General features: G+C 39.0%; 1 protein-coding gene across 12 annotated transcripts in view; it reads left to right on the forward strand.

Annotated features, from left to right (window-relative positions):
- Positions 1-5,114: 5,114 nt before the first annotated feature.
- YAP1 (Yes1 associated transcriptional regulator) overlaps positions 5,115-25,548 on the forward strand; it is a 116,373-nt gene continuing 95,939 nt past the window's right edge. For 5 of the 12 annotated variants that reach the window (XM_053670415.1, XM_053670419.1, XM_053670425.1 and 2 more), the window contains exons 1-2: positions 5,116-5,841; positions 9,256-9,506. In XM_053670415.1, the coding sequence (XP_053526390.1) occupies positions 5,521-5,841; positions 9,256-9,506 (572 nt within the window). In that variant the 5' untranslated portion in view covers positions 5,116-5,520. Of the gene's footprint in view, positions 5,842-9,255; positions 9,507-25,548 lie in introns of all 12 variants that reach the window. The other 7 variants (XM_053670417.1, XM_053670421.1, XM_053670416.1 and 4 more) reach the window with 4 other exon arrangements.

Consider the following 25,548-nt stretch of genomic DNA (forward strand, 5'->3'; position numbering starts at 1 on the left):
CCTCATTAACTGCGGTAAACTATGTCCCTTGCAGTACGAAAAACCTTAAAAAGTATATTGTCCAGTAATTTTTTTCTAAACCCCTTTGGAATGAAAGACTGATTCTTTACTTCCAATCTGACTCTCCAGAGATCAACCCAGTTTTGTCCTTAATGTTTAATATTAAGACTACATCACCCTAAACCAGCATTTACTGGTCAAAAAATAAAATAAAATACTCCATAAATGACAGGGTTCCTACACCTCTTTATACCACATGCACGAATTTGTCAATAACCCTTTTCAACGGTCTCAAATTAAACATAATATTCCTGATGGGGTGTTTAAGTTCTGCAATCAGAAATGTCAATTCAAATTCAATTCAGTTCTATCACATACTAGCAGTACAACTTTGGGCAAGTCATTTAACTCCTCTGTGCCTCAGTTTCTTGATCTATAAGACGCTGTTTTAGTTTTAATTTCAAAGAATTGTTATAAGGACTGAACGAGATACTCCATTTAGAGTATTCAGCACAATGTCTTGTACAATGTTAACTGTTACTTTTGCTGCATCAAGAACATCTGCAAATTCAAGAAAGTTCATTAGTGTTTGTTAAATGTTGTACATTCTTAGGTATATGATAAATATCTGTCTGGCCTGTGGAAACTGAATTTTCAAAATTTGAACCATGACCGCAAGTTAGCTGTTTGAGATTCACACTCATACCTCTACTCGGGCTCTGGGATACCTCCTTAGCTTTTTCCCTTCCTTCTTTTCTGTATTTACTGAGTTTCTATTATTAACCATTGCTGGCATGGAGATAAAGAGATGGGAGAAATTGTTGCAGATACACTCAGAGCGGTGTTGGGGACACCAACATATAAATAATTACAATAAACTATGGCAAATGCCATGGTGGACATGGTGGGTGGATTCTGTGAGAGCTGGGAGGAGAAGCCTTCTCACTTAGTGCGTGGGGTGGGGACCAGTGAGAAGGGGAGAGCCAGAGGGCTTTTTGTTAGAGGTAGATACATGGGTTGAAGGTTCAGTACTAAGGCAAACCAGGTGAAAAGGGAGTTCCAAACAGCAAGAAGAACATCTTCAGAGGGCAAAGGATGAGAGGGAAAATGGCTTATACAAGGAACCACAAGTGGTTCAGTATGCCTGAAAAGCCTAACACTTACAGGTGAGTTGCAAGAGATCAATTGAGCAGATCAGTTGGGGGTATAGAATGGCTAAGAACCTTATATTCCATGTTAAGGGTTTTGAATTTGTCTTGAATGATTTCACACCACGATCAGACTTGCATGTTAGCAAGATCACTCTGACATTAGAGCAGAAGTCTGATGGAGCCATGTAACACTAGAAGCAGGGGCATGATTTTTGAAGCTCTGTAAAACATGAAGGGCAGTAGAAATGGACATGGAGACGGGCAGCAGACTTTCAGAGATCTGAAAGAACATTAATACAAATTGTTAACTGGCTGGACGTGATATAAAGGGAAGTGATTAAGAGGACATCGTTTTATAGCTTGAATAAGGGAGTGGATCATGATGCCATTAACTGAGCTGGTGAATCAGAAGGAGGATGTGGCTTGCGAGGGTGTGTGTGTGGTTGGAGGCGGAAGAGGGTAGAGGTAAAGAGTTCAGTTTTGGATGTGTTGAGTCAGAGGGTAAATGAACAAAAGGTGAGGAAGAAAAGAACAAGCATGTGGACTGCTCTTTCCAAAAATGTACATGTGCAGGGAAAGGCTTGTATGAATGTTTCTGTGGGTTCAAGGAAAGATTTTTAGGGCTTTTGTGCATGGTGGCCTCCATTCTTTGAGCAGTTGGAGGCGATGTGATTTTCTGAAGTGTGGGTAGATGATGAATAACCATGAGGAGAGTGGTAAAGTTTAGAATAAGCAATCCTATGAGTGAGAAGCTGATTGCAAGCACAGGGAAACATGGTTAGAAACTATAAATAAGGAAAGGCACCAATCACTCACTTGAGAGATTCCCTACAACTTTCCCCAGGAACCTGGGAGTCAGGCAGGCTTTTCAGAGACTGAGAGGGCTGGATATTTCTTTTCAAACTCTAGCATGCTGGAATGCCAAGAGAGGGCTACAAAACCAAGGCATGTTTCAAATGTCTACACTTAACAAATTAATGCTTTTAACACACAATGATTACAAGGCAACGTAATTATGCTGTTCACCAGATAATTACAGAATTTACTTAAAATATTAATTCATAATGCATTACAGAGTGTCATTTGGTAACAGGACAAAGTTTAAAGTTCTACAATGGATTTTTCTTCTAATTGTGTTGGTATATCTCTGGGATAGTATAATCTCAGTTCGACAAAATGTCAAAAGCTTTTGATTGAAGCTTTTAATAAATGTGGGGACCAGGAACCCATAAGCTTTAGTTGTTGTAAAGGAAAAGACAGATGACTGGATTAATACAGTTTAAAAGATTCAGTTCATTGAAATGCATGGGGCAATGGAATTGAGGGCATAGATGGTTAAGAGAGGTTGAAGCAATGAGTTATGATTTCTAAACTGAATTGGGGAAGAACTGAAAACAGGAGGGATAAGTTGGTGGGAAAAAGAGAGGTTAATAATGAGTGAGGTTTGAGTGATGAAACCAGAGAACCAAATGCTATTAACAGAATAGTATTACAAAGTTTGATTTCACAGCTGAAGTATTTCTGGATGATAATGGGGTGTGGACATAGGAGTAGGTGGCTAACATGGAGATGAGGGTCTGCAGTAGTTGAGAGAGCTAGCATTTTGTGACATGGACATTGCAAATGACCCAGGATAATGGTGGGCCTTTGTATGAAGGAGACTCCCTATCCCAAGGTGCCTTAAATTGATAATTGCTCCACAAGTGGGGCTAGAGAAGAGACGAGACAAAGAATTGAATACGTTATCGTTATCCCATACTAACCTGTGATTGAAATTTTGTAGCTGAGGTATAGTAAATCGCAAAATCCCGGTTGATACTACAGAGGTGCTTACAGAACATAAAATCACTTCAAACAGCCTCTCAATCCACTTATCAAAGCAATTTTGTTCTCATTTTAATGGCAGGTGAAACAATATTGAACAAAGCAACCTCTGCTGTACCCTAAGCTCTTTAATTATAGTGTTCATAGCAGTAAATGCTCTAGTTTAAGGGACAGCTTCTATTACAATCCCAGGTTTTTAATATCTTTTCGTGTTAATTTTTTTTTCAGTTAAAGTTTTTAATGTATAGTTTCTGTCCAAAGGCTTTGTGTGGATTGCCTACTGGACACGAAAGAGACTGCCAACAGCATCCTGAGGGGGGTGCTGCAAAGGAGAGGCCATGTCACTGCATGCGAAGTAATCTATGAATGTGGACGATGACAACTGACATTTATACAGAACTCATTACAGGCAAAATCTGGGCTAAGTACTTACTTTATGTCCATTGACTCATTTAATGCCTCAACATATGAAGTAGCTGTTATCACCCAACCACAATATTAAAGAAGTTAAAAGAATAGAAAATAAGCAACTTGTCCAATGTCTCACACCAGGTTAATGGTGGTACTGGGACCCGAACTCAAATCTCTGTAACTCCAGAACCCACAAGTGTATGGTTAAATGCACTTGACATATTGGTATGGGGGTGAAGATAAATCTCTGAAGCGTCAGGAGTTTCATTAAGGGGGATTTATTTCTTCAGATGAAATTGAGGTCCACAGCACTTGACTAGAACCTTGCTTTCGAATCTTGAGGGCCTGAAGCCACTTCCCCCTGACCCCGCCCTCCCACACCGAGATACAGATCCTTTCTCAGAATTCTCTTGGGCAAGTCGTGGCTGGAGGAAGATTATTCCGCCCCCCCCCCCAGTACCTTCTCTAACTTAAACCTATTTATACATTTGTTACAGTAGCATTGCAGACACACTCAGTAAGACAAGAAACTAGGTTTGTTTAGAGTAGGTTAGTGGATTTAAAATTAGAGATAATGCATAATCCTGTGAATATAGTAAAAACACTGAATTGCTTAAATGGATGAACTGTACAGTATGCAATACAGTTCTTCTATGTCAATAAAGCTGCTTATTTAAACAATCAGAATGAATGGACTGAACTTTTTTCCCCTTGGTTTTAATGATTTCAAATGGATTCCTTGCACAGCCACATAGAGAACCAGGTGGCTGGGGTCTGCTCCTCTCCATTTGTTATTCAGTCGAGGTCCACTGGGTTCACCCTTGCGCCAGGCACAGGGATAAGAAAGACGGGGGTGGGGGTGGATTCCCATTCCCTTGAGGATGAGAGGCAGGTACACAGAGGAATGCTTGCAGACGCAGCACTGATTTTTTTTTCCGCTGAGCTTTTCATGACTGTTGCAAGTTTCACTGCTAAAAAGGTCTTCCTTTTTAAAAAAGGCAGTTTTGTTTTTCTAGTAATCTCAAAGCTTCAAATTACAGTAGTTGACTATCCCTTTGAAGGGGGGATTTGCGTTATTACGCAGTAAAAAAAAAATCAAGTTAATGTTAAAAAAAATAGATGGACCCTTATTTAAGTCAGCTCCTGTTAACGGGTATCTATTTTAACCTCAAGCTATCTTCGAGGCGTTAAGCCCGCACGGCCCTCCAGCTGGTCTAGTTAAGCTAACGCAGGGAGAGTTTAAGTGGGTTTATCCGACCCCCGCAGACTCCTTTCGGCCTTAGCCATTTCGCATCTCGGGGCGAACTGCAAGCCCTTCAATCCTTTCCCGAGGAACTGGCCGGGAAAGGGCCAGGCTGGGCGGGAGGAATTCCTGCGGCCAAGGGCAGCGGTGTGCTCCGCAGAGACCAGAGCTCCAGAGCTCCGACCCAGACTGGACTCCACGTTGGTCATCGAGTCTCCATAGGAGCAGGGTCCGGGGAAGCCCGGGCGGAGGCCCGGACTGGGCGAGTTGGTCGCCCGCGGCCAGGAGAGGCGATGGAGGCCGGGAGTCCGCTGGAATGCAGCAACTCGCACAGTAAAGTTTCCCTCGGCCGCCGGCCGGGATCCAGTGCGGGCGGGCGCGCAGAGGAAGGAAGAGCCGGGAGGCGGAGCCGATGAGCCGCTCGGGCGGGCGGTTCTCTCAACTTTAGTTTTGGCGTCTGAGGCCAGTTTCTGTCTCAGTCGGGCGCAGCCGCCGCCAGGGAAAAGAAAGGGAGGAAGGAAGGAACAAGAAAAGGAAGTAAAAGAGAAAGGGGGAGGGGACAGGCAACTTGCTGTCCGGCATCCGTCTAGGGAGTGAAGGAAAAAAGTTCTCAGGCGCCGCAGGTCCCGGTTTCTCGCAGCCCCTCCCGAGGCGCAGCCGCCAGACCAGTGGAGCCGGGGCGCAGGGCGGGGGCGGAGGCGCCGGGGCGGGGGATGCGGGGCCGCCGCGCAGCCCCCCAGCCCTGAGAGCGAAGAGAGCGTCGCTCCCGCCGCCCAGAGCAGCCCGGCCCGTCGCCCTCATCGCTTCTCGCGTCCGGGCTCGTTGAGCCGGGGCGCGCGGGCGGAGCCCTCGCCCGCCTGGTCCGGCTGCGCGTCGGGGGAGGCAGAAACCATGGATCCCGGGCAGCAGCCGCCGCCTCAGCCAGCCCCCCAGGGCCAAGGGCAGCCGCCTGCGCAGCCCCCGCAGGGGCAGGGCCCGCCGTCGGGACCCGGGCAGCCGGCACCCCCAGGGTCTCAGGCGGCGCCGCAGGCCCCCCCGGCCGGACACCAGATCGTGCACGTCCGAGGGGACTCGGAGACCGACCTGGAGGCGCTTTTCAACGCCGTCATGAACCCTAAGACGGCCAACGTTCCCCAGACCGTGCCCATGAGGCTCCGGAAGCTGCCTGACTCCTTCTTCAAGCCTCCAGAACCCAAATCCCACTCCCGACAGGTAACCTCGCGGCTCCTCTGCCCACGTCCCCGTTGGGCGGGTCCCGGGCCCGGGGGCGCTCGGAAGCAGCGGCGGCCAGCTTTGGACCGGAGAAGGGGGTCTGGGAGCTCTAGCGGGTCGCGGAGCGGGGGTGGTCTCCGGAGAGTGGAGAAACTGGAGTCCTCGCCGGGCCCCAGTTACCGGCTCCCCGCTCCTCCCGGAGTCCGGGGCCGAGATTTGTTTTTCCCCCTCGGAGTTTCTGTGAGGTTACCGCCGCGGGGGGCGTGCTTTCCCCCTTCCTTTCTTTTTTCCTGGGGGTTCCCGAGAGGTTGGCGGGAGTGGCGGGGGAGGTGGGTAGGAAGGAAGGGGGTGGGGAGAGTCGGCCCGGACCGCGGTGGGCTTGCACAATGCGCGCGCCTCCGCGCGCTCTGCACCTTCGCTCCCGCCGCCGCCGCCGCCGTGCTGGGGGAGGGGGAGGGGGGCCTCTGGCATTTGTGTGTGGGTGAGTTGCCAGCGGCGGCCGAGTTTGTGAAGTTGAGCCTCGACCCCCCACCCCCTTTCTTTCGGGGCCTCTCGGTCCGCTTCAGTCTCCTGGGGAGTCAAATAATTGTTCTCTTGTTTTCCAGTGTTGATTAGGGGTGGGGGTAGAACCAGTCCCTTCAGTTTCTTGCTCTTTCTCCCCCTTCCCCTCCCCCTCCCGAAAGCATTTATTTTCCTCGCGGCCCCGGCGCTTTCTGAAGACTGGATCCAGACTTTCCTGGAAGTTGTTTATAGAGTTAGTACTTTCACCCTTTTGCTTCCCTTGTGCCTTGGAACTCCGGGAGGCTCGCTCTTATCAAACTTAGTAGGTTCACGTGTTGGTTTCCCAATCGTAGACTATTATTTACAGTCTGCTGAAATGCTTTTAAATTAGCCACATCTGCACGTTGCGTAGGACCTGAGTTGCGCTTTACTGTGCCTTGGTTTTAACACAAGCCTTTGATAATACATTGCAGGTTGACTCATAGGCCCAGTCCTGCCTGGTTCAGCTGTGATTAAAAGTTACTGTTGGGGAAGCGATGACTAATTCGAGGCTCGCCATTACTTTTTAATTCTTATTGAGAACATGAACATGGCTCTTACAGATACACAGCGTTCGATTATTTTGTCGATTTGATGCAACAAGAAGTGAAACTTAAAGAGTGTTAACATTCCGATAGGTCCCAGTAGATTTGTTTAGTGTAGGTTTTTCTTTCTTAACCTTTTTTTTTTTTTAAGGAACTTGCTTGAGGCTAAACTTCAATTTAGGAACTTTGCCCAAAAGTTAATTGGTTTTCCAAATACTCCAATGTAGTTAGACCACTTGGGCTGTAACTTGAGTGAAAAGCAGAGTTATCACCCCCCCTTCCCCTCCCCCCTTCATTCCCCTACCTATTTGCAAGCCTGTTGTAGGTTCTGCCGAAGACCAAGGGATTTTGGAATTTAGAAAAACTCACTTAACCTGCTGACAAAAATCTGGGTTAATAAAGAGCAAGTAAAAGCAGTTTAGCTGCTTTCCTAAAACACTTCATGTGAGAAGTAGGCTTATGCCTTTTTCTCCTACCCTGGAAGTGGGTTTCTGGACTCATTATGGGTAAATGTGTGCTGGCATTGCACCCTACGGACTACACGGCTCTGCTGCTAGTTAATGTGTTTTGAAAGTATAATACACATAAGAGATCGAATTCCCCATTTTGTGGCAACTGTAAGCCAAAAAGAATTGCAGCTGAGAAGTATACTTCTTATTCTAGTAAATAAGTGCACAATTTATATCCAGAAGTAACTTGTGCATCTGTAAATTTGACTTTTATTTCTGCTAATGATTTCCTAATTGAAATATATTATGAGTGGAAACTCAGAAATGTACATGACTTTGAGGCGTAAATGCCTCTTCTGATTGCTCCCAGTTTCCCTTTCTGGCATATATGAAATCTAGGAAATTCTTTTTGATCATCAACCACTAATTCTAACAGTGGAATTTAATTAACTGAGCTATGAATAGTGTGAATATGGGTTGTAAACACTATTATTCACAAAGTATTGTATGTAATCATACCTGTATCTACTTTTGTCATCATGAAAAAAGCTGTTTTACAAATGAGAGGACTGAGACAGAGATTATAGCCAGTTTTGCCTGGAACTTAGACCTTTGGGGTCTGAGTGCAGAATTTTTTTCTGCTGTTACACAGTGGTAGGTATGTAAGTGTGTAAGTCCTTAAGTTATATTGCAATTGAACTGTTGACATCTTTATCATCTAGGTACAAATACGTGGTTGGGTTTTCATTTCATGCATTAGGTGGCTTTGCTACTTGTAAATTTAATGCATTCATTAAAAGTTGTATAACTTGTGATTGTTTTATTGATGCCATTTGTCTATAATGAGAAAAAAGATGACAGTTGTGTTTAGGGCCTGGCCTAGAAAAAAAATACTACTTAAGACCTAGTAAAAAAAAAATAACCCTACATAGTTATTATTTGGAGGGGTTGTGTTTATACACGAAACATTTTTTTTAAATGTTATTGATTGAGAGAGAGGGAAACACCAATTTGTTGTTCCATTTATTTATGCATTCATTGGTTGACTCTCTTGTATGTGCCCTGACTGGGGAGTGAACTTGCAATTTTGGTTTATTGGGAGGGAGTGTGCTGTAACCCAGGGGTTCCCAGTCCCAGGGGCCATGGACCTTCCTGGTCCCTGTCCCATGGCCTGTTAGGACCTGGACTACACAGCCATCTCCCCATCCCCTGCTGTCTGTGGAAAAATTGTCTTCCACGAAATCAGTCCCTGGTGCCAAAAAGGTTGGGGACTTATGCTAACCAACTGAGCTACCTGGCCAGGGCCCTGGGACATTTTAGAACTAGGAAAGGCACCCATACTGCATTGGCCTTATAGAAATTAGGTTGTAAAATTCAACACTTACTATTTTATGGATGTTTTCTTAAGTCTGTACTATTTGCCCTTAAAATAGGTAGAAAGCACATCAAATATGTAGTGGGTAGAAAATTTACTAACATAGACTGCTGATTGATAAAATTACCAGTGTTTATAAGAGTATATATTAAAATTACATAAACTATTTCAAAATACTCTTCTGCAAACCTATATTCCTCTGTGTCAGATGTTGAGATTTGCCGCTGGTACCTAGATATTTGGTTGCAGTGGAAATCTATCTAGGAAATTTAAAGGGACCATTGAAAAAGGTAGTTCAGTTGGTTGGAGCACCCCTCTGATACACCAAGGTCGGGACTTCCATCTCTGGTCATGGCACATAGAAGAGTCTACCATTGAATGCATAAATAAGAGGAATAACTTATGCATAAATAAGATGGAATAAGAGGAATAACTCACTCAAATCAGTAAATAAGAAATTAAAAAATACAATTTTAAAGAAGTTTTCATTTTAATATTCTCATAGGCCAGTACCGATGCAGGCAGTGCAGGAGCCCTGACTCCACAGCATGTTCGAGCTCATTCCTCCCCAGCTTCCCTGCAGCTGGGAGCCGTGTCTCCTGGGACGCTGACCCCCACTGGAGTAGTCTCTGGCCCAGCAGCTACACCCACTGCTCAACACCTTCGACAGTCTTCTTTTGAAATACCTGATGATGTACCTCTGCCAGCAGGCTGGGAGATGGCAAAGACATCTTCTGGTCAGAGATACTTCTTAAAGTAAGTGAAAATAATGGAGGGAGATACTTTTCTAGGGAAAATGTATTTTAGAAAACAATAAAATGGTATGAGGAATTAAAATGTCATTTATTTTTTTACCTTAATATTTCTGTCATGTTCAATTACAACATCATAATTTTTTTTGTTTGGTATGATGTAAATACTTGCTTTAGCTTGGGTAAATTTTGAAAACTTTTGATTCATTCTTGTTTCAGAGCCTTTTAATAATCTTTTATAGCACTTTGGGTAGTCTCATTTTGAGTTTGTGCCAGACTTACTTACTAGTTAACCTAGTTCAAAACTGAAAGAATAGCATGAAAAAATTTCAAATTGTGAGAATTATAGGGCTAACATAGTCTTATGAAATGTGAAATGTAGTCATGTCTTTTTAAATAAACATTTCATTAGGGAAGAATAAAAATAAGTAGGACTTCTTTGGGTGTCTAATTTTACAGTATTTTAGATTGTGAAATGACGAACTTTTAGCTCCAGTTTGATGTGATTTATCAGGTTACTGCCCTGTCCACCTCACAAAATGTAACGAGAAACAGAATTTTCAGGTTTGATATACAATCTCTTACTAGCAGACTTCTTTCAAACTAGCAAGTCTTCAAAATAGAATTCATCCATTCTGGGAAAACAAGAACAAGGTCATTGGGTCATTTATTTTTATCAGACTTTTTGTCTTTAGCAAAATGGTAAAATTTCATTAAAGTTGAAAAGATCAAAATAGAATTTTATCCCCTCCTGCTTTGGAATTATAGATAAGACCTTAATATTTTTATCTGGCTTAAGTGTATAAAAACATTTTCTAAAAGTAGTTATTACAGACTGAAATTGTTTAGAAGAGTAGCTTATTTGGTAGTATTTAATCAGGTAGTATTTTCACTTTTAATAAAGTGAAAAACAAACTGTGTTATTGAGATTTCTCTGGACAGTCGACTCCTAAAGTAAATGTAATATTTGTATATTAGATTAGATAATACAATTAGTGATACTGTTTTATTGTGTGAGTATTTTATATCAGTTGGCTTTTAGGGTAGGTTGTTACTTTGTAATGTAAAATACAGTTTTGTGACAGGGTTAATTAGGAGATAAGCAGAGGGAAAAGTTTGATCTTGAAATGTTTCTACAGTTTTTACCCCCTTTCCTGCACTTTTTTTCTTTTTTTAATTCATTTTCTGGTGTCCTGGTATCCATTTCAAAGGGTCAGGTTTCAACCAGAACAATAAAGAGCCTGAGACTGGAAAGTACATACAAGTCTGGCAAACTCATCTGAATGAGCGAGATCATTTCTTCTCAAGCAGACATCCAAAGTAAATGATTGAAAGAGCTGCTAGCTGTGAGGTTGTGTCTTTAAGGGAAAAGGAGTGGAAACAAAACAGGTTGTTGGTGGGGGCGGGGATGGGGGGGAGGAAGGCTGTACTTTTTTTGAACCTCTCCCTGCTGGGTCACATGCTGACCTGGGGAGATTTTTAAACAGCTTAATAGCTTGCTTGCCTTCTTTCTTTTGGTTGATTCTGTAGCTGAAAGTATAAGGTTAAAGAGCAACATTTATGCTCCCCTTAGTCTTTTGTGTCTTTTAATAATTGTTTATTGGCGATATCTGCCTACATTTTCATTTTGAATGATCTTTTTGTTTTGAGTTGAAATGAGTTATATAATTTATTTTTTAAAGCCTCCAATGGTTCTTCCTTTGAGAAGAAGTGTTTCTCTTAAAGATATTGATACAGAAGGATTAATGAAGAATGTATACACATACCCACCACATCATTCTGAACACCCTAACTAGAGTGGGGGCTTGTGGGGGGGTGGAGCAGGTAAACCAGGCCAAAGTGATATGAAAATTATGAATTTAGAGTAATGGTTGCAGGAGTGGATGGAAGCTTACCTGGAAAAGGGAAAAAACCCTGAAGAAAAAAAGATACAAATGTGATTATTCAAGATTTTTTAATTTCATTATTTAAAAGTTGCTAAGAGTAAATCTTAAAAGTTGTCATAAGAAAAAAATTCTGTAACTGTGTATGGTAACAGATGTTAAATAGACTTAAAAAGTGGGGGAAAATATTTTTGAGGGACTCTCATGTGGCAGTAAAATTAGGCTTATATGTTAAGAAACATGAGGATTTTTTGACTCGGTGGAATAATTTTCTCATATCATACCTTTCAAAAATAGATTTGCCCTGAATGATAGATTTGGGTCAATAAAAGCAAGAATTATAGGTTACCTGTCAGGAATTATAGAGAGGGCTCCTAAAAATTGGATATAGAAGATGGGTATTATTCTTCTACAGGGTATCTATTTTATGAACAGTATGCAATTTGGAAAAAGTTCTAAGAAGATTAGTTTACATCCAGTTATTAGGTACTTCCATAATGATATGGGCTCTATGAGTTGTCATAAACAACTTATTTTTGTGTACTGCACAGGTAAATGGTTAATATCTGTCCTGACTCTGAGTCAAAGATGATGAGTGAAGCTTTTGGAGCCAAGTTGCTTCTATCAAAGTTCATTTTTTATTCTAGTTTTGATATTGTAAATTCAGCCTCTCTTTTCAATCAATGTTTATGTATTTTCTTCCCCTTGTATCTAAAGAAGATTCTTGTTGTCACTAGACAGAGAATGAAGACTTAAAACTAGTTGCATGTGAAAAAATTACATCTTACTACACATCTTTGTAGATACTTGTTGGAACTAACTTTTAAGTTACAAGTACATAATTTATACTTGTCATGAAGAAATCTGATCATAAAATGTCCAGACTTGGAAGGTAATGTAATTTGATTGAAAACATAAATGTTGACTTTGGAAACAACTAATTGTTGCCTTGTGACAACAGATGAATGGCTTTTGGAAAACAGTTGGCCTATCCTCCAGTTTCAAGGCAGCACAATTACTAAAGGATTATAGGCAGGCAGTCAGGGTATTTTTAAAGCCCTTCTTAGGTCAGTGAGGTCTTCTGGAGAAGACATACCTTAGTTGGGCAGATAATAAAGTAAAATAATGGTGGCACTAGCTGTATTTATCAATGACACATATTTAAGCTCTGGTATGATTGTGAAGTATGTAAAAAAAAGTTTAGACTGTATTATGTGTAACATTTGTTCTACTAAATTTACTGTTTAAAGCTAATTTATTTAAAGTTGTATGTTGAGCTTTTATTTTAAAAGAATCCTTTGTCTTTGTTACTCTGAAAATTATTGCCGCCTTCAGCTGTCTTACAGTTTTCCTACAGGAAATAGTTCTTCAAGTAGTTGGTCTACAGCTTCCTATTTCTTTATAAGCCGGTGAATAACTTCCTGAATTAGTATTCTATAATATCTCTGGTTACAAGGAGTGTTTTTCTCAGATTTATTTTATTGAATCTGATACCTTGTAACTATTTCCATGTACAAAGAGCTTCTTATATATAATGTACGATATTGGACTTTATACTATGATTTAAGAAAGTGATCTAGTGGTTTTAAAAGTTTGTAGATTTGCATTGTTATAATAATGTTCTAACTTTTAAAGGATTATTTTGTTTCATTTCTGTTACTTATCACTTTCTGAGTAACTGGCCACAGTGTTTTTAAACCTTGAAGATTCAAGGTTTCTTGAAGCTGTGATCTATGTAAAGGTTATATTGAGCATCTTGATCCACAGTTCTAAAAGGTATTTTTTCAGAGATTTTCAACATTGCATATAATATCGATTAGCCAGTTTAATAAAATTAAAGAACTTGCCTTGCAGCAGATGTTATTGATCGCTATTAATGGTTTGATTTCTTTTTTGTTACATGTTATTTCAGAAGTTAATCCTCCACTGCTCTGATTAAAGCTACCTTAGAAATGTATCAATTAAAGGAGATGAATTAAACCGTCTTGTTATAATTTGATATATGCTTCACCCAAACACTTGTCTCATTCCCAGAAGGCTGTAAATACTTGGCAATGTGTACTGTTACCATAATAAAGATTAGGTATTTTTCAAAGAAACAGTTTTATAAGGATTAAAGCTATACTATTTTTTTTGTTTCACTGTGTATCTAGTGTAACTTGATATGGGTTCCTTTTAAAAGTGAAAAGTTTGTAATATTGCCATTTAATATTGATTAAGTTGCAAAAAGCAATTCAAGTTGTAATCACAAAGTATTTCCCTCTGTGAGGGCAGGGCCAGTCTCTGCCTGTTTGTCTTGCTGTTGAGGTTGAGTGGGGAGAGAAGATTAAAGTGTGCCCTCAGTGTTAAGAAAAAAATGCTTGCTTCTGCTCAGTGGGTGGGCATCCCAGGGCAGAATGGCCCACAGTGCCACAGTGATTTAGGCAGAAGAACTCTGGGGGAACTGTTGAACACGGTGGCAGAAGAAAAACAGTTGGAAGATAGTGAATGTGACAGAGTAAATAGAACATGGAGATTAATGTATTTCCTGGGGAAAATAATGAGTATTTTTAGTGTGAACTAAGAAAGGTTAAAGTTTAGTTAACTGACTAGGTGCTTAAATGCAGAAAACTCTCAGTGGGCTATAAGATGGTAAGTTCATTTTCTTTTAAAAATAACATTAAAAAATAGTCCTTCCTGAAAGCCCAATGTTAAAGTATTTTTTTTTTAATGTTTTTGATTCCCTGAGATCAGTCCTCACTAGAATGTGGAAAAACAGGTTTTACTTTATAGTTAGAAATATAATGCACATTAGCATCCTAAAATAGTAATGCTAATATTAGGCTAATAACTAAGTTATCTTTTACCTTAAGGCTTTAAGGAAGAGGTAAACTCTAAACCTAACCTTTAGGCCCTCAAATTGTATGGTGTAGTTTAGGCTTAGGGCAAATCAAAGTAAAGTCATTTTAAAAATCAGTTGTTAAGACTTAAGATTATTCAAACTTAATTTGCTACTTTCAGTAATAGCATAATTTAACCATTAATTATGGCTTGAAAGTTTAATAATAGTTGAGTAGCAATGTATAAAGGGAGTTCTTAAAGGGCTATAGAACCATAGCTGTATAACTATGGTTACTAAGTGATGCAGTTCTTACAAAAAGCTTCTGATTCTAGGATTAATCAGAACTTCAAGCCCTGAAAGGGGCATTGCTGTTTTTATGAAGAAGAATTGCTTCATGGTTCTGGTTGCTTAAATACTGCAGCACCAAGTTTCTTGGGAACGAGTACTGCCACACTGGAAGCACTTCTGTGTGGGTACGGCTTGACCCCTTCGAAAGGCAAACAAAGAAGTTTGGTATAAATCACAAAGGTCTTTTTTTCTTCCTTTTAATATTTTAGACAAGAAAAAGTGGTCAGTAGTTTAATTTTCATTTGGTTCTTAGCATGACAAGAAGCATAATCTTTAATGCATCAAATAATATGTTGTTTCTCTGAATAATGTTGCAGATTAGCAAAATAATGCAAATGGAGGTATCTATCTGTTAAATTGCTGTTTGTTTCCACCAAGTATTTAAAATACTTTATTTGTAGTAGAGCTATTACTGACCTTTCTTCACTTTAGAATGGTTCTCTTATCTCTTCACTGGATTTACCAGATCTTCAGCTGGGTCCTGATTTAAGGGTGGTGAAGGTTCTTTTGGTTAAAAGATCCTTCCTTTGTCTTCTTTCAACTGCTTACTTAACCTAAAGTGAGGAGGGTTTGTTTATTTGTTTCTATAGTAAGGTTTTTATGTTACCTGCAAGTATGTTTAGAGAGATGTGTTTTTTGGTACATTTATGAAAACTTACCTATAGACTAATTTGATTTGGGGTTTAGAGTAAAAACAACTTTCTTCAGAGTGCTACTGTGTGCTTTCACAATATTAAATGTGCACTACAAAGTTTGAAATTTAACTTCTTACATATTCAGAAATGACCATAATATGGAATTGACTTCAGGGAAGGAACTAAATCCTACCATCTGGGAGATTATGGTAAGATGTAGGTTTTTTAATGTACAAGCATGAATGTGGGATTCTTTTATATTAATAAAACTGTCCTCCCTCTTTCTCCTCCCCATGTATTTTATGGTTTTTTAAATAAGGTGTATGTTTTTTTATTATGAAAGTAACATGTTCATATCATTCGTGCTGGGACTTTCCTTCACTCTTATCCCGGCGGGTGCTTGCATCACTCTTGTTGGTTGGTTACCCTGTTTATCACTTTTCTGATTTTGCTCACTCTTAGAGTTTGCTTATCCCAGAGGAATTTGCTGAGGAAAAAGGTACGTGGTAGGTAATGGTATTGAGATCTTTTATGTTTAAAAATGTCTGTCTGTTAACTTTTGATGGGTAGTCTGGTTGTAGAAATCAAGGTTTAGTTATTTTTCTTCGGAGTTTTAAAGTGAACGTGTCATTTTATTCTAGCTTCTAGTTTTCTTATTGATCAGTTAAGCCCAATTTGCTTCCTTGGGGATTTTAATATTTTAATCTTTTCAATTTTTTCCTTGTTTTTTAAAAAGATTTTATTTATCTTTAGAGGGGAAGAGAAGGGGGGAGAGAGAGAGAGAGAGAGAGAGAAATAGAAGTATGTGTGGTTGCCTCTCATGTGTCCCCTGCTGGGAACTGGTCTGCAACCCAGGCACGTGCCCTTACTGGGAATCGAACCTCAATCCTTTGGTTTGAAGTTTGAAGGCCTGAGCTCAATCCACTGAGCTACACCAGCCAGGGCTCTTCTTTTGGAGGGTGGTCTTAAATTTCATGCTGTGCTTTGGTATGAACCTTTTTAAAATTCATTCGTAAAGATTGCATAGCTTGGAAATTGTCTTCAGTGTGAATGGTGCCCCTTAACATTTTTCAGTGTAGTTGCTCTAACTGTCCTTTAATCCTGGGAAAGATTTTTTAATTAGTTCTTATATAATTTCTTCCAGTCTATTTTATCTGTTCTCTTTTCCTGGAATGGCTACTGAGAATAATACTTTAAAAAAAAATTTTAGAGAGGGGAAGGGAAGGAGAAAGAGAGGGAGAGAAATATCATTGTGTGGTTGCCTCTCATGTATCCCCTACCAGGGACCTGGCCCACAACCCAGGCATGTGCCCTGACTGGGAATTGAACTGGTGACTCTTTGGTTCGCAGCCCACATACAATCCACTGAGCTACACCAGCCAGGGTAATTCTATAATTGTATTGTCTTTAACCCCTATTTTCCTTTACTTAGCCTTTTGTTAATGCTTTCTGGAAGATTCCTTCACCTTTAGCCTTTTAACTTTTATGTTGATTTTTACCCCTCAAAAGCTGTTTCTCATTCATAATTTCCAGGGACCCTTTTCTGAGCTCTTTGTTCTTTTTTAATGGAATGCAATTATTATTTCATGGATGTAATAATAAAATACCTCTCCGAGAGAATGAGGGGAGACCCCAAAAAACTGGAATTATCTTCTGGAGGGTGGGCCCCTTGTCGGGTTTCCCCCACTCGGTGAGTGTTCTGGGAACCCATCTGTATGAGTGCACCAGCTGGTGTTGCTGTGAGAGGTTGTGCTCAGCTTCAGTGAATTTTTTTTTTTTTGAAGACTTTCAGCACATTTGCCATTTCATGATGGGTGATTTATGAGCACATCTGCCCACATTGCACTGAGTGTTTAGCACTGTTTGACCAAAAATGGTATGGCCCCCATGCCCCACCCTCCCTAGTCACCTGCTCTCTCCCTAAGTGATTTTGGTGGTGGTGTTCCCCTGGGTGAAAACTGTCTTCAAAGAGAAACATTTCGCTGACGTGGAAGAGGTGAAATAAGTAACAGCACAAGCACTAACAGGCAGCAAAATTGTTAAGTTCAAAAATTGTTTTCAACAGTGGGATGATTGTCTCAGTAGGTGTATTGCATCAAATGGAGAGTGCTTTGAAGGTGGCTGAAGTTCAACATACAAGAATAAATACACAGTTTTTAATAAAGCATTCTGTTTTGGGGGGGTCCTCCCTAGTATAGTTGATACATCATTTTTAATGTTCTCCTACTTTCAGTGCCTCTACTGGGCTTCACTATAATATAACAAGGACCAATCAGGCTCTGAAGTTGTGGGGGCCCTAAATGTCCACATCTCAGTTGTATTCTCTTGTAGTGACCAGTTTCTCCAGATAAAAATCTGCAGTCCTGTTTACAGAGAGCATTGGTGGGGATGGGTGTTAGGACTGACTGACTGACTGCTGGTGTTTTAGGGCTGACCAGTGTGGGGCTTATCCCTGCACTGGACTGTGTTAAGTATCAATCCAGAGCCTGTGGCCCCATTTCTCTGGAGCGTAGAATTTCCCATCTCCTTGGGCCAGGGACAGGGGTGGTTTGCAGTAGGTTTTGAAAAAATCGTATTTAAGCTAAATTTTTGTAAATCCAATTTGATTGTTAGGTTGACTCTGTAAAGGTGCAGTTTTCTGAACCCAAAATAGTAACTAGACAGTTTTGTGTGATTTGACTTAAATACTACAGCAACATTTTTGTGTGAATACTTAAGTAAATTATTTACTAGGTAGATGATTAATTCAATTATATTTGTCCCATTTAGTGTCAGTTTTGCAGGTTTACATCTCTGTGTTAGGTTTTCTTAAAGGGGAACTATATACTTTGACACAAGGGAAGTTGGCATTTTGTGTGTATACTTTGTTCAGAGGGTTTGGATTCTGAAATAGTGTGCAAAGGTAGCGAGACTAGAAACTTTTAATTCCTATTAATATAGGGTCTGGTGCAAATAACGCCCTTTTTAATTACAAACTCTTATTACAAAATCATAAGCATGTAATTCTGTGACATAATATCACACTCAAGCACACCATATGACATTTTAGGTGAAATATTCAAATTAAAACTATAAATTATTACACCATATTGTTACCAACCACACTCAAGCAGGCATTTCTTCTGCTGGACCCTGTAAATGATAATGGAGATAACCATACCTATATGTTATTTTCAAGTAATTTGTGTAGCGTACACAGATTTTAAAAATAGGACTTTAGAGTAAAAGAGTTTTATGAAGTTAGTGTGTATCTGTCTTCCTACATTGCTTCTAGTTTTCATCAACATAGTTAGTGGTAGGCTAAGGGAAATATTTACGCATGTCTAATTTGGTTAGATAATAATTGGTATACTTATGTAGGTAAACCTCCAGTGGTATATAACTTGGTTTTATTTTAGTATAGGTTGTTTTCTTTTAATAGCTCAGAAAATTAGCCGGTGTGTCCTTAATAAGCTATTGTCAATGTCATAAAATAGTATTAATATAAAGAATTTTATTTTATTTTTTGCAGAACAATTTTATTTTTTTAGTTTTACCTTCCTGGTTAAATTTTCTCAATTATAATTTACATTTTATATTATTTTGGAGAGAATATTTTCTTTTTTTTAAAGATTTTATTCATTTATCTTTAGAGGGGAAGGGAAGGAGAGAGGGAGAGAAACATCAATGTGTGGTTGCCTCTTCTGTGTCCCCCACTGGAAACTGGCCTGCAACCCAGGCATGTACCCTGACTGGGAATGGAACTGTGACCCTTTGGTTCCCAGCCCAGGCTCAGTCTACTGAGCTACACCAGCCAGAGCAAGAGGGTATTTTCTTAACGTATAAACTAACCATGGAAATGTAAGTAGTTAGTTTCATTTCATGAAAATTGGGAGACCCTGCTTGAAATTTACCAGTGATAGAATCACAGTTGAAATTTACCAAGCTCACCTGGATGACTTTTGTTTTTTAATCAAAAAAAAAAAAAAAAACTTCTGGGGAAGAGTTGGCTAAAATACAGATGTTTCTGTTTTTCCTCTACACATGTTCAGACTGATACAGGTTATGTTTCAGAAATTGTGTAGTTTGGATGGACTCCAGATGATGTAATAGGATCACTTTTATCCCCTTTCAGCTGGAGGGTGTGCAGACTTTCTTGTTAGGACTGGTACAGATCTCTTCTTGTGGATGACAAAATAGTCAGTTTCCAGACAATGATATAAAATTATTAGTATTGTCTTCTGTATTTGAAGACAAAGCATGCCCTTTGTGTACCTGTCTATTCTTACATTTTCATTTAGTGCCCATCACAGGGCAGATAAGAATTTGCACAGCTTATCTGTCAGTGTCCTGACTACTTCCACTCCCACACACACAGGGTAATTTTTCCCAAGAAAGAACAACTTGGTTCAGTGGTATGTGTCGGGTCACGTGCACTGGTGTGGACTTGGTTTCTTTCTCCCTACTTTTTAAATTTATTTTCTTTGAATTCACTCAGTGTGCCTACTGGCCTTTTGATATCATAAACCTGGCCCCCCTAGTGGTTTTATGTAGCAGACATTTTAAGGATTCATTGGGTCCCAGTCTGGAGTGGGGACAGAATTAATAGTATGCTAACTGTCTCCCACTGGAGAACCTGTTGAGGCTCACTGATTATAAGCTCAGTGATCATAGACTTTTGTCTTTTGTGTTCAGTTTTATGTATGCAGCTCTTGGTGTATTTATTGGCAAATGACATCCCTTAGAGTGCTCATTCATTTCAGAGCCTGCAGTCCCTGCATAATTAATGCAATGAAATTTTGTGCAAAAAAGATGCTAGAGTATTTACCTTGTGTATTATGAAGTTAATTGTCTGTGTTTGAGGTTATTCTGAAACTCAAATAGTGTATCTAGAATTGTTTTTTAAAGATATATTTGTTTTCTGGATATAAATAACAGTTCTGTGCAGGGTATTATAAATATCTTCCTTGGACTGCTTTAGAATTAAATAAATAAATAAAATTCTGTTGTAGAAGTGGTACCAGTGAGTAGACTACTCTGGGAGCCCAGGTGAAGAGATGGTACTACACTTATGGGATTAGCATTTTCTGCTCAGTGAATGTGGGGTAGATAGAGGAGGTGGGGAGTCAAAGACGGTGCTACAAACAGGTTTTCTGGTAACCAAGGGTTTGGTCTTCCTACCTGGGTGACGTTTGTATCATCAGAGGTTCTTCTTTTCATCAAAATGAAGCTGTTAATTGTAGTTAAATCTACCCTCTCACTTTAAGAATTAAAAAAAGTGGTTTTAATATCAAAATACTTGAAAAACTATTAAATGACTTGTTTTTATTTATTGCTTTAAAAAAAGTTTTGTGAGGACCATCTATTACATGAACATTGTCATATACAGTGTGTCCTGTATGCACTTCTAAAGTTTATTTTGATATTACAGCCTGTTTAAGAAGTTTTTTGCTTCTTTTTGTCACTAACATTTGGCAGAAAATGCTAGTTGAAAGTGATGCTTTTCATTTTTCTGGCACTGTTGAAATTTAGCTTAATGTTCACTTGTTTTTATCAAGTAAATTTTACTAGAATTATGTAAATATAAACTCTTCATGCATTGATTATTTCTGTTTTATCTATCATTGTAAAAATTGAATAAATTGTAAAATATACTGTAAAAACTATAATTTTTAATTTTTAAAATTGCATAAGAAAGCTGCTGACTGAAACATTTTCAGAGATTTAAAGCATTTTTCAAATTAAGCTTTAGAATTTGTTTTAGATGAGCAAAATCAGATGGTTTAGTTTATTTTACATTACCAAAACCAGATAAATATTTGAAAGGTTGTTTATTAATCAGATATATTAAAATAAATTGTAAAGCAAATCTAACACTGTCACCATTAGAAGTTACTGTGGAAACTAAGTTTTGTCTTTTAAACATTCTAGGATTTAAAGTTATTAGTAAAACTTTTCAGGGACACAGAACAATCAAAATTCTTTACCTAAACTCAGAATTTAATTTGGTTTTGGAAGGAAGTTAGGAGTTTCAGGAATGCTAGTAATTAAGAAGTGAATAAAGTCAACAGCAACATATTAGACTTCTATGATTATAAGAGTTAAGATTTCAACTTTGTTTTATAGTAAGTCATGTGGAGGTCATTTACTTGTTACTGGCTGTCTTAGGAAGCTGGGCTGCCATAACAAACCACAGACTGGGTGGCTTAAACAAGCACCCAGTGTTTCTCACGGTTGTGGAGGCTACAAAGTCCAAGAGCAAGGTGCCAGCAAGGTACATTTTATTCTGAGACTTGTTCTCTTTGCTGATAAGCAATTGCCTCTTGCTGTGTGCTCCCCTGACCTCTTTTGTGTGCACAGAGGTTTCCTTACATGTTGGTGGGAACCTTTTAAAAGGATGAAGGCAGAAGTTGCAAAGCATTTTGAGGCTGTTACACAATGTCACTTCTGTATTCTGTAGGTCTAAGCCTGCAATTTCCAACCTTTTTCATCTGATGGCATGTATAAACTAATTATTAAAATTCTGTGGCATACCAAAAAATATATTTTTTGCCAATATGACAAAAAAAATAGGTGTAATTTTGATCATTCACACCAGATGGCTATTGTGTTGGTGGCTGTTGTCATTCTTTTACTTGATCTAATGGAAAGAAATCGGTGGCCCTGACTAAATAGCCAGGTATTGCATGTTTCAAAAATTCTTGCGGCACACCAGTGTGCCTGCCTCCAATGGCACACTGGTTGAAAATTGCTGGTCTAAGCATTTGACAAAGTCAGCTCACATTCAGCAAGTTGGGAAGTAGACTCTGCCTCTTGATAGGAGTTGCAAAATATTGCGACTGTGTTTTTAAGTCTTACTTAAATGGGAAGTTTTTTTAAAAAATGTTTAAAATAGGTGAATTGTCATCTGGGCCCTAAAAAACTCAGGGTAGAGCATAATGTCACTGGAAACAGTTTATACTGTTAAAAAGTAAAATCTCATTTTTTTGTGAGTAGTGTAATATAAGTTGATAGGTATTTTCCTCTTAAGATGCCATCAAGTCAGTCAAGTTCTTTTTAAAACATTCAGTGGGTTAGACAAAATATGGGCTTTGGGGTTACACTTTACCTGTATGGATCAAGACCATGAATTGTGATTGGCATATAATTGTAATTATCCTCTAGAGGTTGACTACCCAAACTTTCTTTTACATTATTTATCTTTAAATTAACTTAGGCATAAATTCACATGGAACATACAGCAGAAATGGAACCTAGATGTCCTCTACCTATTTGTCTTCAATTTAATTACATTACTTTCCTTCCCTATCTGAATTCAGTTAAGTTGAGAAAAATCTGTATTATTATTGCTAATAGATTTGACCCTATTGATTGGCTATTCATATGTAATGCAGTTGGTGAGAATTCACAGTGATTTTAGAAGGTGTGTGTTTTTGTTGTTCCCACTTCCCGGAAGTGTTTTCAGTGGCAGCACCACATGTGCTTAGGTTTCTAAGTTGCTCATGAAGGAACGAACACTTGAGGATCACTGCTTCTTGGGGAGTTAATGAAAACATTCTCAAACATATAATTTCAAAACTAAGCATCTCTCTCCTTTTCTAAACACGTATAAAAACAAGGCTTTATGCTGTTCATGAAATTTGGATTGTAAAAAACTGATTTGATTCTTCATAAATTGTTACCTGAAAGTTGAATGTAAACAGTGAATTAGATTTTAGCACTGTGTTTCACACTCCTGCAATCAGTAATGTGGTTAGCAGGGTATCTCTCATTCTCTTAACTTTTTTTTTTTAAAAGGTCCATGGCAACTCCTCCATTTTTGGTAGTGGAGTTGTATTGGGTCTATGAAGAGTCTTCACAAGAGAAAAGAGCAGCTATTTATGGAGCATTTCCTCAGGCCTGCAATTTGAAGCCATTACAGCAAAGTTGCTGAGCAAGTCAGTGATTACACGCCAGCAGTCACTGAGGCCCCCACCCTGCAGCCTGTGTGGATAAGGGTTCAGGACTACTGCTGTGCAAAGTGTGCCCTCTTCAATTACTGTCAGTCGCTTACTTTTTTAAAGAGCAGGCTGGTTTTATGCATTCTGAAACCATTTTCTTAGTAGTTAAGATTATTAAGTGGTTATAGGATATAACCTATTTTGAGTTTTCAGGAAATAATTCAGCATCCAAGAATATAATTTCCCCCATCCCCCTCTCCCTTTTAGTTAATTAAAATCAGGTCATTTCGTCAGGTTCAAATTTTGTCCAGCAGTTTTACTTAAGCTCACTAAAACAGATGTTAGGAGTTGTCTAATAGAGGGATTTCAATTTAATTTATATACATCCTGAGAGCTGGAGGCTGTTTGAGAAGAGTTTGATTATCGGATTTTAGATAGCTTTGTTGCCTACCTATGAAAACATCATTTCTTTATAGTTTTTTTTTTTTTTTTAAATTTTATTTAGTTACTTTTCAAGTACATTTTTTTTCTCTTCCCCCCCCCCCCCCGCCCGGTCTCCCCCCTCCCTCCCATTCCCCCCCCCCAGTCCTCTTCATACTTCCTCTATGTTTAATGGTGATAGAAAATAAATTAAATGGTCTCATTTGTGTTTGACAAAAGCATGTGATGAAATGAAAACCAATGAGCTTCAGTCTGCTCAGAAATAAAATTACTAGTAGTGGTTTTATCTTAAACAGGACACTACTATAATCTGAATTTTACAGCCTTTTCACTCTTTGGTGTCAAACTTTTAAAACTCAGTAGCTTTTCTACATTGTATTCTGGTGTGTTTAAAAAGTTAGACTTTGTTCCACAGGATTTTCTCTATTTTTTTAAATCTGTGTTGTTCTGGATTCAGTTTCAAGAAATTTTTTTTTGATGACTAAGGAAAATTGGTTTTTAGCTATATATGTCATTTTAATACTAAGGAAGCATCAAGTGACAAAATCAGGAATTATGTTATAAAAATTGAAATGTGTTTTTAATTCAAATTCTCTGAAAGTGTTGTCATAATATAGGTTATTTGAATAGGATATTTTTGTTGTGAGCATTCTCAGAGATGAGTATTTCCTAATTTACTGTTTCTCTAACTCTCACTTTCCCCTTTCTTCCAACAACCCATGATTGTTTAACAGCATAGACTAAAGGAGAAAGAATAGTGCCCTTACAAGATGCCCTCCAAATTCCTATGCCTTTATGAAATGGCAGCCTAATTCCTGAATAATCGAGTTTCACAGATTGGGTGGAATAGTGACTTTCTTAACTGTAGCAGTTATAATTGAGAGAAATTTTCTCGTTCCATGACTTAGGGCATTTCTATAGTATTTAGCTAAATGATAGCATTTGGAAACTGCTTTTTGGATATTTTTACGCCGTCGTTCCCCCCCCCCCCCACACACACACACTATTTAAATGAAATACAAATTCCTTCAAGATTGAGCTCAGATTTTAATTCCCTGGAGTGTCTTCCCAGATTTTTCCAAGTTCTAAGTGGGCTTTAGAGTTAGCCCCCTCTTCTGGCCTCCTATGAACCTTGTTGCATGGGGATATGTTTTTACTTACGTACTCGTTGTAATGTATATCCTGCACCTAGCATAGTGCCAGCACATATTAACTGCTCACCAAAAAATGTTGAGAATTGTTTTTACATGTTTTCCCAGTCATTTCAGAAGCCTTTTCTGTAAAATAAAAATCACATTTTTTCGTTTTCACTAGTAACTTGATTTGGATTTTTGAATGTCAGTTATTTTCATGTTTTGGTGCCTTCAGAAAGCTTCAGCAATATGCTCAGCTATAGAACCTAGAGGGATTGAGAGCACATCGTCCCCATTCTCAGTTAGCAGGCAAGGTGTGGGAAACAGAAATGACATGAGAAAGTATCTTGTCGACTGCTAAACAGTGTGGTAAACCCTGAGTACTAAGTAGTCACTATGTTAGTAAACCAGAAAAAGAAGAGATTGCTTTCTGTGTTGGAGTCACTGGAGGTTTGTGGAGGAGTTTGGTCTTTGGTTATATTTGAAAGATGGATAGGATTAGATAGAATAGGATTTTATTACATACTGAATACTGAAACCATTTCTTGAATTTGTTTTTTGGTGAATGGCTTTATAATCTGGCAGTGCGTGATTTTAGTAAAATCCTATGTCTGATTTAAACATTTTTTTCCCTCTTATTTTAGTTTCCATTGCCTGGTTGCTTGTCACTCCCCTCCCCCCTCCAAGTTATTTTGTGGCCCATTCAGTTCACCATTATGTCTTACACTCTTAACATAGTATATGGCACATAATAGATGCTTAATAATCTGGCTGACTGGGTAGCTGATTTATTGGGTTGGCCAAAAAGTCCATTTAGTTTTTCCTGTAAAATAAAAGACACATTTTTTGTTTTCACCAGTAACTAT

Source organism: Artibeus jamaicensis, unplaced genomic scaffold, assembly GCF_021234435.1.
Source record: "Artibeus jamaicensis isolate MK-2021 breed Jamaican fruit bat unplaced genomic scaffold, CSHL_Jam_final contig_585, whole genome shotgun sequence".
NCBI classification, from domain to species: domain Eukaryota; kingdom Metazoa; phylum Chordata; class Mammalia; order Chiroptera; family Phyllostomidae; genus Artibeus; species Artibeus jamaicensis.